The sequence below is a fragment of the Aotus nancymaae genome, unplaced genomic scaffold (assembly GCF_030222135.1).
Source record: "Aotus nancymaae isolate 86718 unplaced genomic scaffold, 86718_ANA_hifiasm-v0.15.2.pri h1tg000108l, whole genome shotgun sequence".
NCBI classification, from domain to species: domain Eukaryota; kingdom Metazoa; phylum Chordata; class Mammalia; order Primates; family Aotidae; genus Aotus; species Aotus nancymaae.
In genome coordinates, this window is record NW_026988523.1 from 16,765,568 (window position 1) to 16,779,567 (window position 14,000).

At 41.0% G+C, this 14,000-nt stretch overlaps 1 protein-coding gene and 1 long non-coding RNA gene across 3 annotated transcripts in view; one reads left to right on the forward strand and one right to left on the reverse strand.

The window, feature by feature from the left end:
• Positions 1–14,000, forward strand: part of CUNH1orf21 (chromosome unknown C1orf21 homolog) — a 237,903-nt gene that overhangs the window by 211,664 nt on the left and 12,239 nt on the right. For both annotated transcript variants that reach the window (XM_021668072.2, XM_021668071.2), the window contains one exon: positions 4,627–4,687. In XM_021668072.2, the coding sequence (XP_021523747.1) occupies positions 4,627–4,687 (61 nt within the window). The remainder of the gene's footprint in view (positions 1–4,626; positions 4,688–14,000) is intronic.
• Positions 12,081–14,000, reverse strand: part of LOC105711658 (uncharacterized) — a 61,744-nt gene continuing 59,824 nt past the window's right edge. Inside the window, exons 5-6 of the long non-coding RNA XR_001106109.3 lie at positions 13,097–13,192; positions 12,081–13,005 (exon numbers count right to left, since the gene is read on the reverse strand). This is a non-coding gene — a long non-coding RNA (uncharacterized LOC105711658). The remainder of the gene's footprint in view (positions 13,006–13,096; positions 13,193–14,000) is intronic.

Genomic DNA, 14,000 nt, shown 5'->3' on the forward strand with positions numbered 1-14,000 from the left:
ACCAGGAACCCACTTGGAACTGAATTCCAGTTTTGCAGGGGAGGCAGAACTTTACGCCGACCCTCTCGGTTTCTGGCTGGGCCTGAGAATTAAATTGACATCAGACAGATTTAACAGGAGAAAAGCATATCAATTTCTGCATGTACATGGGAGCCCCTATAGGAAGACCCAGGAAGTGACGAAACCCACATATTTGTATACTAGGTTGAACAAACAGGCAGTTGTGGAAAACCACCTGAAATATGTGGGGAGACTAAAGGAAGCAAAGAATTATTTTAACAAGGCCTCTTAGCACAGAGTTCTCTTGGCCTTAACTCCCTGTCACTGGTGATAAGAATGTTTCTCTCCTCCTGGTCTTGGGAGGGCATTGTTCACATGGGAGCTTCATCTTGTACTTTCAGGAAGAAATGAGTAGGTCAGAATTCGCCTCCTGCACCTGCTGTTTTCAGTTGCCTTTAGCTCAAAATAATCCTTATGCCAAAGTGGTCATATCTTAAGGTGGCTTATTCTGCCCTGCTTCACTGGTGAGGTATTAGGGAATTAGGACTTTGTCTCCTCATACTTTTGGGCTTAACTTTTTATCATTTGCAAATTTTAATTTTTAAGACACTAAAAGTGAAAGCCCCATATCTTTTAGCTCTAAAGCCCATTCTGCCCACCATTCATTAATTTGTTTAATTTGCATTAAGATGTCATAGTATTGTCATCCCTAGTCCCATAAAGCTGAGATGTCTCAGGAAGAAGAGTGTTTGAGGGTGCAGAGTTAACTCACAAGAGCTTTGTCAGCGCTACAGGCCACAGGGAGTGTTCCAGTGGCGCACTGAGTTTTCAAGGTTGAGTTTTAGTTACTAGAGAGAAATAGGAATTACCAAAATCATCGAGCCTTGTTGGCTAAGTCAGGTACCAAAGTGCAGGCTTTTGTAAGTGAATATTAATAAATCTTAGAATCAATTATCCATCCTTTATAAACTTAAGTCATAAACAATTCAGTGATCCCTTTCTAATACCTTGAAAAAAAAATAGAAAGCCAATGAGCTTTTTCTCCTCGTCTCCCCCACTCACAATCATCAAAATGTGTATCAGAAAGGATTTTAGAATCAAGTCTTTACACAGGGGCTGTTTTCCACGGTGCAGTTTGTACTCTTGAAGTAGACACATACTCATGCCACTGTGTGGATAAGTTTCTTCCACATGGGAAGAGAAAACTCAGATTTCTTCCACATGGGAAGAGGGGAATCAGTTGATATGGGGTAATTTATTTTGTCAGAGTGGAAATTCTGTCTCTGCCCCATTGAAGAAATTACTCTGCTTCTGTCTGAAGCACTTGGAGAACTGTGGCATAGGCCTCATGCTTTCAGATGACACCCCACCAGAGACGATGCACAGGTGACCCGTGTGGGTATTTGCTCCCCTGGCCATGTCTGACAGTCTCTGTCGCTTCCAGTGAGCATGCAGGCTATCTGGAGGAGCCTGTCTGGTGCTCCAGGTTTTGACAATCACAAAGCTCCCTTCCATTCAGTCTTTTCTAACACAACCCATGCACTGTACTTGAAGATGTGAAGACAGTGACTCAGTCTGGTGTGTGCCTCTTCTTCGTAGGTTATAGGATGTGGCAAAGGCAGGCAGGCGTGTTCTAATGATCTTAGACAAAGCAAAAGCAGGCAGCATTGCTATATCATGGGACAACACAAAGCTGAAACCCCTGAGAGTTTTGTGGTTGCTTTCCCGTATGAGCATCCCAAGATCCTTAGCCAGCACTTTTGGTCTCAAGCTCCTGATAGGGACCCCTTACCCTGTGATAAGTGCATTCTTGATCACAGAGATGGCAGATGCATTTGCAGAGGTACTTTTATTTAAAAATTCCCCCTCTTGTTCCTCTCATATGCATATGTATGAGTACTGACCAAACATGGATGTTTTCTTGTTGTAATATTTAAATAAAGGAGCTAATGGAAGTTAGTGACAATTACAGACAGAAGGGACCCCAGAGACCAGCCCTGGTTTTATAGATAAGGACTCAGGCCCTGCACATCACCCATGCTGACAAACTCCGATGCTTCAGTGAGGGGTCATGAATCACATGAATTTAGATAGGAGGACTCTGTCAATTAATTAAGAAATATTTTTTGCCCTCCTGTTATATTCAAGGCAATATATGCTAAAAACTCCCAACCAGTGAGTTTCTGCAATGAACATCAAATCCTAAAAATGCCATTTTTTTTGAGGTCTCTGGAATATTTTCTAGGACAACATTTCTGGGGCATCATATACATATGGTTGTCTATCTATCCAGTTACCTATATTAAGAGAGAGCAATCTGGCCAGGCGCAGTGGCTCACACCTGTAATCCCAGCACTTTGGGAGGCTGAGGCGAGTGGATCACCTGAGGTCAGGAGTTTGAGACTAGCCTGGCCTACATGGTGAAACATTATCTCTACTAAAAATGCAAAAAATTAGCTGGACATGATGGCTCACCCCTGTAGTCCCAGCTACTCAGGAGGCTGAGGCAGGAGAAAGGAGAATCGCTTGAACCTGGGAGGCAGAGGTTGCAGTGAGCCAGGATTGCACCATTGCATTCCAGCCCAGGCGACAGAGCAAGACTCCGCCAAAAAGAGAGAGAGAGATTGAGAGAGAGAGAGAGAGAGAGATCTTAATGCCTTTCCCATCTGGAACCTGGAGCTGTCCAGCAAACTGACTTCTTAAGACCGTGGCCATGAACATAAAAGACATTCAAAAGGAGCCTGAGCAGCCAGAACAGGTGACAGAGTATGGATGTTTCCACTCACAAGAAAGCCCCAGGCTCCCCGTCGGAGTCTGTTTATACTAATTTTACACACAACTCTAACCAACTTGGCTGTGCTGTTTCCACATAGAGTGGAAGCAGCAACTGGGAAGAAAGCTGAAAGAGGATGGACACCACACCGACAAGAAGAGATGAGAGAAGAACCTCAAAAGCAGGCAAAAAACAAATGCCCTGGAGATTGAAGCCATTTTGCTTAAAGCGAACCAGCTCAACCCATCTAGTGGTTCTGGGTATCACAGTATTACAGAAGAGCATTGTAATGTAAGAGCATGGAAATGGCCTCTCATTATTAAGCGAAAGCTAAGAAATGTTTATGAGAGAGATCCTCTATTATGAGAGTATGACATTTAGAAAGATTTGCATCCAACATGGCTCAAATAAAAAATGTTTTGGTGCTTGAGACAGTGAAAACATGAAGAACCTGGGAAAACTCAGCTATGCAAACTGGCTTTTCTTCCCAAGATCTACAGAGAGGAGACCGTTTAATGTACTCTCATCATCCCAGATTCTGCTCTGCCTTTCAAACCTGCAATAAGAGAGGGCGTGTTTCCCAAACAAAACATTGACCTTGTTTAAATGATCAGATAAAAGGCAGAAAAATTACATGATATATGTGAAAGTGCTTTGTAAACCATGAAAATTGATTAATGGTATCAGATATGTACATTGTTTTTCTTTGATAGCCGAGTTGATGTCATTGCTCACGGATTTTAAATGTTGCTTTTACACAGAGGGGAAAAAAAAACTTCCTCTGAGCTTCAGGTTCCACTGTCTGTCACAGGAGGTTTGGAAGGTTTCAGGTCACTTGTGCCCCTCCCTGTGGCCCCTAAAGGATAAGACATGATGTTAAAGGGTCCATCTGATGGGCTTCTCATCACACTTGGGTATAACGGAAAGAAGCCATTCCAGAGCCCACACTCCACCCCGTTCCTCAGACAGGACAACCAGTAGGCACTGATAGTAACCGAAGGAAACGCTGTGTGATAACGTCTCTTATCCAGCGTCCCTCACCTCCTTGGAACACCCACAGCTATCTGCTAGGTAGAAACAACTGTCATTAAGACCAAGTTACCGCTAAGCCCCATACCACCCCATGCCTTCCCATCTCTAATTCATCCCGGCTCTCCTTTCCATCTTATTTTTGTCTCCACCAGACATGTCAGCTGTCTCACTAAGTAAGCTGTTAAATGCCACAGGACAGGAAACACAGAGCAAATGCTACTCAGACATGCGTTCTCCCACATTCCAATTGAATTGTGTTTTCAGAGGGTATCTGCTGCCACCATTGCAGAAAGTGCTCAGGAGTAATATAAGTCATCTGTACGTCCTCGGCTTGATTGCCACCAGCCCACACCGATAGTCAGCTGGAGATCATGCTGACACTGACAACCTTTGTAAAATATGTGTTTCAATACAATAACTGGGATACGTTTTCTTTTTTATTTTTCTTTTCTTTTCAATGCAGTGTTGAAATATGCCGTGTGCTGCTTGCTCATGCGTTTTTTAAAAAATCACAAATGTGTATCTGAAGAATGAATTTGGCATGAAGCTCCTAGTAACATTACTATAAATAGCATCTGTACATTGAAAGGAAATTGTCTTCCTTTAAGTCATAGGCACTGATAGACTATTATGAAACACATTTGCAGGACAACTGTACTATTTATCCTAAGTGTAACTTCAGAGTATTTCAGTGGAAAAGTCTGCAGGAAGTAAATGTCTGCCCCAAAGTCTGGGGACTCAGCATCTCAGCATTTTTCCCTTGAGGGGACCAGGTTTAGCAAAGCACTGAAATACGCACTTAACTACCCTTTGTCTTTCAGCATGCACATCTCTGAAAGCCAACAAGAATTCTTCAGAATGCTGGATGAAAAAATTGAAAAGGTAAGAAGTGGAATGAAAGACCTACATCTTTCAAGGGAAGTATACTAATGGCTTCGTATATGAGGGCAATAACATTCTTGTTTCTATGTCATAAAGCTATTTTTGTGAAGGTTTGGGTGGAGAGTTAAATAAAAGTCACCACCCTTCCAAAATAAAGTGTGTGTGAAAACGTTTACTATAGAATAGAGACTCCCAGGACCCAGGACTGTCCTTGCTTATTAAAGTATGTAAGTCAGTTGGATGGCAATAAGCAGTCTTTTTTCCTAGACAGAGCATTCTGACCACTGCATGCCATTCTCCACCCAGTGCCCGTACTAACCTCAGACTGCAAGGGCGCCCTCAGAACCTGCTGAAACCTGTCAAGGGCCTATGCATGGCACTGCTCCGAATTCTTTGCAAACATGTTATACCTAATTCAGTTTATACTTATCTCAGGATAATGACATTGAGACAGGTATTATCTACATTTTATAGAAAAGGAAACTGAGGCTCAGAATGCTTGAGTCATTTACCCATATTTGCAAGCCTAACAGTGGACAAGTTGGAATTCCAGCCCAGGTCTGTCTGACTCCAAAGCAGTGTCCAAGTTACTTCTCTGGTAGTGTGTGGGCACTTACATTCACAGGAAGATACAAAGTTGATCTGTGTGGAAACTGAACCTACAGTTTCGATTTCAGTGTGCCATGTGCTAATGAACAGAATAAAGTATGGAATATGGTCATAATTGAGAGTTTACATACTTATAGAATTTAAATTCATCTCTGCCAAGGGGTGAATTTTAAATGTTAAAGTTACAAATTCGAGTATTATAATTTTCTTATTCTAAAGAAGAGTGAAATCCTAAGTTCAGAACATATCACACTACAGTTAAGGCAAAACAGGCTGATTTTACATTTGAAATCTTTTCAGTTTTAATACATATTTCTTTTTCACTTTGTGTTGCCTTTTATTTTAGTATTTTTAATGAATTCCTAAGTTATGATGTATATCACTCAATGGAAGATGATGAAGGAGGTCTTAAATTCATTTGTATTTAGCAGCAGATCCCACTTTGAAGTGGACCCTCTGAGAGAATAATCTTATAATCTTCTAAGCCGCCATTAAAAGACCAGCAAAGGTCACCAATGTGAAAAATAGAGATGGATAATGAATTAAAATGAGAGTTAAATCTATAGTGTTCCCTGGATGTGCATACTTATTAAAGTATAATAATTTTTTTATTTTCAGTGAAATTGTGGCTTATGAATGACTTTCTAAGTGGAAAACTTTATCCAGGAATAGTTGTCGAGTTTCACATATTGGTTCAAAAGCTGTTAAATTTGTCAGTAATGTTTTTTAGTAAAGAGAAGCATAAAAAGAAATACAAGTTAAATATCCCTAATTCAAAATCCAAAATGCTCCAAAATCTGTAACTTTTTGAGTGCAGACATGATGCTTGGAGCGTTTCAGATTTCTGGACTCGGGTTGCTCAGCGGGTAAGTATATGTAACCCAAATATTCCAAACTTCGAAAATGTTCAAAATTCGAAACACTTCTGGCCTCAGGCATTTCAGGTAAGAAATACTCAACCTGTATTTTCTTCCCACTGGAATGATGAAGATCTTTTCTTCCTCTCTTTATTTGGACTTTACCCCGACTAGCTTTTTGGCAAGACAAGATGTATGTAGCAGATAGGGGTAGACGGTAAAAGTTGAAACCTGAATTTTAAGTTATCTTTTTAAACAACACTTACAAACACTTAAGATGATCTAATCTCTATCTATATCTATCTATCTATCTATCTATATTGTGTGTGTGTGTGTGTGTGTGTGTGTGTGTGTGTGTGTGTTGTTTTTGTTTTTGTTTTTTGAGACAAGGTCTCACTTTGTTGCCCAGGCTGGAGTGCAGTGGTGCAATCTCAGCTCACTGCAGCCTGCAGCCTCCACCTCCCAGGTTCAAGCAATTCTCCTGCCTCAGCCTCCCAAGTAGCTGGGATCACAGGTGTGTGCCACCATGACCAGCTAATTTTTGTATTTTTAGTAGAGACAGGGTTTCACCATGTTAGCCAGGCTGTCCTGAACTCCTGACGTCAGGTGATCCACCCACCTCGGCCTCCCAAAGCACTGGGGTTACAGGCATGAGCCACGGTGCCCAGCCCAGTGTATTTTGTAATTGAAATTCTACCTCCTTTTACTCAAAATTGAAGTTCATTGCCCCCACCTGAAATTTGAGATCCCCTTCTGCTTTTGCATCCAGAATGTAGAGTATGATTGTAGTACAACAAAAATAAAGTTTATAATTTGATCATTTATCAGATGGAAGCTTCCCTGGACAAAGGAGCATTGATAGATCCAACATAAACACTACTTCCACTATTGAATACATTTTCATTCGAAGAAGAGCTGTGTATCAGTCATAACATGTACCCAGCTATAGAGTCTTACAGGCAATTTTCCATCCTCTCTGAGCCATGCTTTCCTGCCTCTCCTCTCTCAGTTAAAGTTCATCTTTCCAAATATTTTGAATATGCTATCTTATGTATCATTTAAACATTAAGCCTCCAAAATTAAAATGCTCCTCCTTAACATATGAGTTTGCTTAATGTAATCTTCACCATAGTTTATATAACGAGAATTGAAAGTTGGTTCCTGGGCATTTACCATTTCTAAATATTTATTTGGTCCAGGCTAGCATGAGGACAACCATAAATGCAAGTCAAATCCATTCTTTAGATTTTAGAGAGTTGGTTAAAAAAAGAAAGACGATTAAACTCACCTAGAGCTTCATGTTGAGAGATTGAGTCCTGCTGAGTGTCCTTGAGTTTTAAGATTTCATCTCTCCCAAAAATGTCCAGTAATTCTTTCTTTCTCCCTTAAATTAATAAGAAGCAAAATTGACTGAACCTATGGAGATGTAAACCTGCCCTTCCTTGACGCAGCCTTTCCATTTATTGAATGTCTTTAAGGCATGGTTTGAATTTGCCTTCTAACCTAATTTGTCTTTGAATACCAAAACACAAATTCTGCTCTGTCTTTCTCAAAATAGATGAAAAGCCCCAGTAGTACACAGAAACTGGGACTAAAAGGTGGTTTAATATTTATAGTAAAGCTTAATTTGCACATTTTGGACTATCAGAGATCGTCACAGTGCAGAGCCACAGTTTACCTTTGCATCACAGCAGAACAAATGGTTTTCTAAGAAGTTACGGTGACCAAGAAAAAGCAAGTAGCAAAAATGCAATTTAAAAAACAGATTCGGCCGGGCACGGTGGCTCACGCCTGTAATCCCAGCACTTTGGAAGGCTGAGGCAGGCGGATCAGTTGAGGTCAAGAGTTCAAGACCAGCCTGACCAGCATGGTGAAACCTTGTCTCTAGTAAATGTACAAAAATTAGCCGGGCGTGGTGGCATGTGCCTGTAATCCCAGCTACTCAGGAAGCTGAGGCAGGAGAATCACTTGAACCCAGGAGGTGGAGACTGCAGTGAACCGAGATCTTGCCGCTGCACTCCAGCCTGGGCGACAGAGGAAGACTTTGTCTCAGAAGAAAAAACAAAAAAGACTCAGCACCTACTAAATCCTATACCAAGCATTATGCTAGTTACTCAGGATACAAAATTAGATAGCAAATACAGAGTACAATATAAATAGGAAGCAGTCCTTTGCTTTGACAAATTCAATTTTAAAAGTGAATTTTTTTGATCTAATTATTTTTCTGATCAAGGAGTCCTTCATCCATCACCACCACCACCCTGTCACCCCCATCAGCATCCTCCCCTTCACCCTGCTGTTGTCACTGTCACTGAGAGTGAGGTTCTCCTCTGTGGACCACAACTAATTGCCTCCTAAGCTGGTTCAGGGGTTGAAACTTCAGTTTCTTTAACCAGGCCCTTGGGACTTGGTACCATTTCACTATGCGGGTGGTGGGAGGCCATGACACTGCTGCAGCCGGAGATGACGAAGAGAGACAGATTGTCAGGAGAGCAGTGAAGGTTCAGAGAAGCTTGTAATCGGATTTACTTTTGCTTTTTCCTTTCGGAGAGTAAAAACACTGTGAACCAGTGGGAGCCACCTCACTTCTGTTCACCTCATTATTTTTCACTCTGCTATCTAACCATCATTATTCCATTGGAATCTAGTTATTATTGTGCCTCATGATTCACAGGCCCCTAGAATCTTATTTGAAGTGTTAGCATTTGCCTAACTTTGTGGTTTTAAGAAGATGACAGTTTTCTGCGGAGCAACATAGTGATTTTTAAACTTCCTTTTTTTCACTGTACCTAGAAAAGGAAGATGGTATCTAGATTAAAGCAGCCTGTGGAGGAGTTTCTGAATATAGTACCAAATACAGGTGACATCAGATGTTAAGATATGCTTTCCGCTATATATTCCAGTTCATTTGCAAAATGCAAAAAAAGTAAATAATTTTTTTTGGTATCTGCAACATTAGTATCTTCTACAGGCAAAGACAGGGATTTGTATTTTGCTTTATAAAGATGTAAAACGCTGGCTGATGACCAGGGAGTCCTTGGCTTCCTCAAAGAGGATCCTGAATATGAAAGAATATAGTACAGTGCCATTTGCACCTGGTTACCATTTCTGATGAAAGGCTTCTTAAACTTTGCTGGGCCTTGTACATCTTTTTGGAGTCTTGTAAAAATTACAAAGACTCTGCCTATGAAAATGCACAAATCATATTCACAAAATTTTTAAGTATAATTTCTGGGTCTTAAGACTTCATGGAGCTTGGCCATAGGCCCCATGCAAAGAAACTGATTTCTTTATTATGTGTCATGCTTACATGCTTCCCTCAGATCCAGATCCCAGCTGCAATCGTGAGCGTGCGTGAACCTAGCTGCCGACCTCATCCGTAGAGAGTTGTGACTTTAAAGAGGATTAGGGAACTGAGTACAGATGACACCGTAAAAACTCATTCTTCTTCCTTTCTTACATCCCCTCCTTCTTCCTCTCCTTAAAAATAGTTCATAGTCTCCTGAGGGAGAGCCACGAGCATGCCTGCTGCATCTCACATATTCCTGTGTGATCTTGAGATGCTTAAGAAACTTGTTGAATGAGTGACTGGTGCACATAAGAACACTGGGCTTCAAATGGAGACAGAAGCGTACATGGGCAGGAAATGTGACCTGGAAGACTCCTAGAGTAGAGCTCTCTACTTGGAGCAGCATAGCAGGTATAGAGCAAGCGCAGTGCCAGGTAACCGGATTGACAGACGCCTAGGGAAGGAGACAGCATGGTGCAAGAGAAACAGCCTGTGCTTCAAACCTGGGCCAAAACCAAGGACCAGCTCTGACAGGAGCTGTGTGACCCCAGGTTAACTTAAACTCTCTGATCCTCAGTTTCCTCACTAACAAAATTTGAGAAATAATACTAACTTGTCTGGGATATTGAAGAAAATACACGTAGGGTCTCCAGTAATGTGTGATAATGTTGTACATGCTCTGTAATTGGTAGCCTTCATTTTGGTTGAAGTTGCCTGTATGTGTAACATCAAGGCCATTTATGTAGGAAGGATTTGGGATGGGGTTGGGGAATGGTGCTAAAACTGAACTTGAAAATGCAGACCTTAGCAACTTGGATCCTGCGTGAGTAAGTGCCTTCCTATGGTACAAATATCTCCTTGTAGAAAGAGCATTAGAATCGCACACTTTCCAGTGCCTTGAGCCACCTCCCTCCTATGTGGTATAATATACATTCAGGAGTTAGATTCTTGTGACCACTTCCAGAGCCATTAAATAACCTGTGCTAACTTTTGAGCTGGGATTACAGAATGCATCAGTGAGTCAGTGGCATGGGTACAGCTGAATCCCTATATATTTTTTTCTGTTTGGAAGTTTCACTCTTTTTTTGTTGTGTCTCATTTGAGAGGCTTTTATAAGCCTTTTAAAAGATATTCATTGGCCAGGTCTAGTGGCTCACGCCTGTAATCCCAACACTTTGAGAGGCTGAGGTGGGAAGATCACTTGAGGCCAGGAGTTTGAGACCAGCCTGGGCAACATAGCAAGACCCTGTCTCTACAAAAAATAAAATAAAAATTAGCCAGGCATGGTGGCATGCACCTGTAGTCCCAGTTACTTGAGAGGCGGAGGCAGGAGGATCACTTGAACCCCGGAGTTTGAGGCTGCAGCGAGCTGTGATCATGCCATTGCACTCCAGCCTGGGTGACAGAGCAAGACCTTGTCTCTTAAAAAGGAAGTATTAATATCAGCCTCATTATGCTTTTAACAACAAACGAAAATATTAGGAAAGGGGCTCCAAACTAAATCATAGAAATTGTAAGGCTGACTTAATTGATTCTTTTAATAAGCTTGACATGAACATGTTCTCTGGACCCAGAAATGAGCCAGGGCCATGAGAGGTACATAATGAGAAATTAGAAAATAAGATTCTTGTCTTTAGGGAGCTTCAAATCTGGAAGAATAACATTTTGCATTGTAAGGAACTTTAGAGAATATCTTATTGAATTTACCCTTAACTTTTTCATCTTCCACTAAACAGCACCCTCCCTAGCAAAGAATGAGACATGCCCATTTATATCAGCTGGGAAGGAATTGTGAGGCATATTATGTTCTGAACATTGCTGGAAAGATTTATTCTGAAATATCTTGTTATTTCTGTGCACTTTATTCCTCTCCTTCAAAATTCCATTGCATGCAGGCACATTCTGCTCTGTTCCTAGAGAAAGCATTCTTGGAGCAGACACTTCTAGACTGCCCTCACTTCAATTCCATTTTTCTAAGTTGATTCAAAATGGAGTACCAAAAAATTTTCAGTTCATATTTATAAAATCGATTGTTGGAGGCTTAGAGATGCTTAATCATACCCTGCCTCTTTTCTGGGTTCCCTATAAATTGAAAACAGACACAGGAAGCCAGATGAGTATCATGGTCAGTATCTGCCTTATTAATGGGCCAGATGATTCGCAGGTGCGGATCCAGAGCTAGTTTGGAATATATTCATAACACTTAAAACATCAAACGGTTTGTAGGCATAATACATAAAGAGGTAATATTAGTACAAACCGGTAAAAACCATCAGTTAAACCACAGTAAAGTTCACTGCAGCATTCTTTATTCAACAGCAAAAAAACTGGAAGCAAACTAAGTATCCACCAATGAAGAAATGAATAATGAAAACCCTCCATATTCCTACAGTGCAGTGTTATAACATTATCCAGCAGTTAAGAGACATGAACAAGGCACATATATATATATATATATATATATATATATACACACACACACACACACACACACACACACACACATACAGAGAGAGAGAGTCACAATTATAGATTTCAAATACAATTATTAAGTGAATAGAGGATTATGCAGAATGATAAAAATTGTATGGTACCATGTACATTAAAAACACAAAAATACATTGTTTATAGATGGACATTCAACAAATATTTATTAAGCACCATCTGTCTTTACATGGTGTATTTACAAATGGTATGTGTTTATATCTGTTATATAAATATTCATATACACATAAAAGTATAGTATATTTGTTATATCAATAAGATGTGAATATCAAAGTATCTAAAACGATACCAAACATACAAACCGACCAAACCCATGAACATTTCTGTGCCTGGGGATGGGAGGTGAGCGATGGGTGGTAGTTTCATCTCTTAGAAGGAAGGCAGAGGCTAGCAGCAGATGGTACAAGATATTGCTAGTTCTTATGTCTAATGGTGGGGATATAGTGTCCATTTACATTCTGTATCTTTTAAATTTCTCAAAATCAAAAGGAGTCTATGAAAACAGGAATGTATTTATGACAAAGTGTCAAATAGAAAAAAAAAAAAAAAGCAGATTACACAGTGGTCACTGGCTTTGCTACACCTTCCCCTGGGTCCCAACATGTGGACTTGGGCGGAAGAAAACCTTCAGGAAATGCTAACCCATGTGCCATGGGCCCTGCTCTAGGTCATCTGAAACAGTGCTGATTTAGATTTCACTTGAAATCGCTGCTGTTTCCAAGAGCTCTGATAGTCATGGCCAGAGATGCAGTTGAATTTCCTGGCCTTTATTAATTGCTGTTCTTACTGGCCAATTAGCCAAATGTATGACAACCCTTAATTTAACCTGTGTTTCATAATTCAGTAAGCTGGATAGTCCCCACGGATCAGTAGTTATGATGGCCCCAGCCTGTCATGTGTCCTCTGGGCCTCCTTCAATCATTATCCTCCCAAAGTGCTCATTCCCAGAAAATGGGTTAATCAGGCCAGTAGAAGCGTCAGGCTCCATAGTGAAGTCCCATGGGCCCTGTTTTCTTCCTTTTCTGGGGTACATGCAGATTGGCCACCTTAGCCATGCTCTGGAAGTGGAAGGAAGCCAAACAGAAGTGTTCTCCCCAACCCTAGGCCCCGGGTGCCCCTCCTTACTGCCCTCTGGGCTTCTCTCCTTACCATCTGGCTGGTCCATTGTTCTCTGCCTTACAGAGAGAGGGACCTCCCATCAGTAGCTGAAGTCTTCTTCCTGGCCAAATGCATGTGCTTCCTATTCTGAAAGCAAAGAGAAAGGAAGGGAAGGTGAGCCCTGTGGTCCGGCAAACAGTGTCACTTCCCTTTGTGGAAAGGAAAGAAAAGAACCAACTTAAAGTATGTCCCTGACCTCTCCCTCTCCAGGGTCCCAGCCCATGGAACAGTGAAGGGGCAAACCCAACTTCTTATCTTTTCTCCACATGTGACTGGCTGAGTCCGTCACCATCTAGAGGGTGTCAGCAGGTGTGAGGCAGTACTAATGGGGACCTGCCAAGTTCTCTAATCTAGCAAGAAAACTGATCCTCATCTAACTCTTTCTGGTATTTTCCAGTTAAAAACTATAATCAAAGAAGATGTGTGATTAGTCTCCCCAAACCTCCATCCAAGTTCAATATGAATTCTAGGGTGTACATGGAACAGAGAGCTCTTTCAGGACAAAGAGCTCTAAAGAGTTTGTCTGAAAGACACATCTTTGTCAAGAGGCAAATGAATTAAAATGCCAGATTTGCTAAAGCCATTGTCCAAAAGGAAGTGAATCCTAGGGGAGGTGTGTGAGGCTCCAGTCTACCAAGTGTGTTTTCCCAGATTTCCTGGCTTAGGGGCAAGGTGGTAGTATTTGAATCTTAACTCTTACGCTTGAGAATACACTAAGACATCCCTTTTAATTAAATCCAACAAATTGCATGGAAATCTTCCACAGAATGGTAGGTCTGATTAGAAGAAATCGGTCACAACAGGGAAGAATTTTATAAGATAATGTTAAGTAAAAAAAGCAAAATAAAACATGGTGTCTATATTAGGATTGAAATGGTATTAAAATGACATGCAT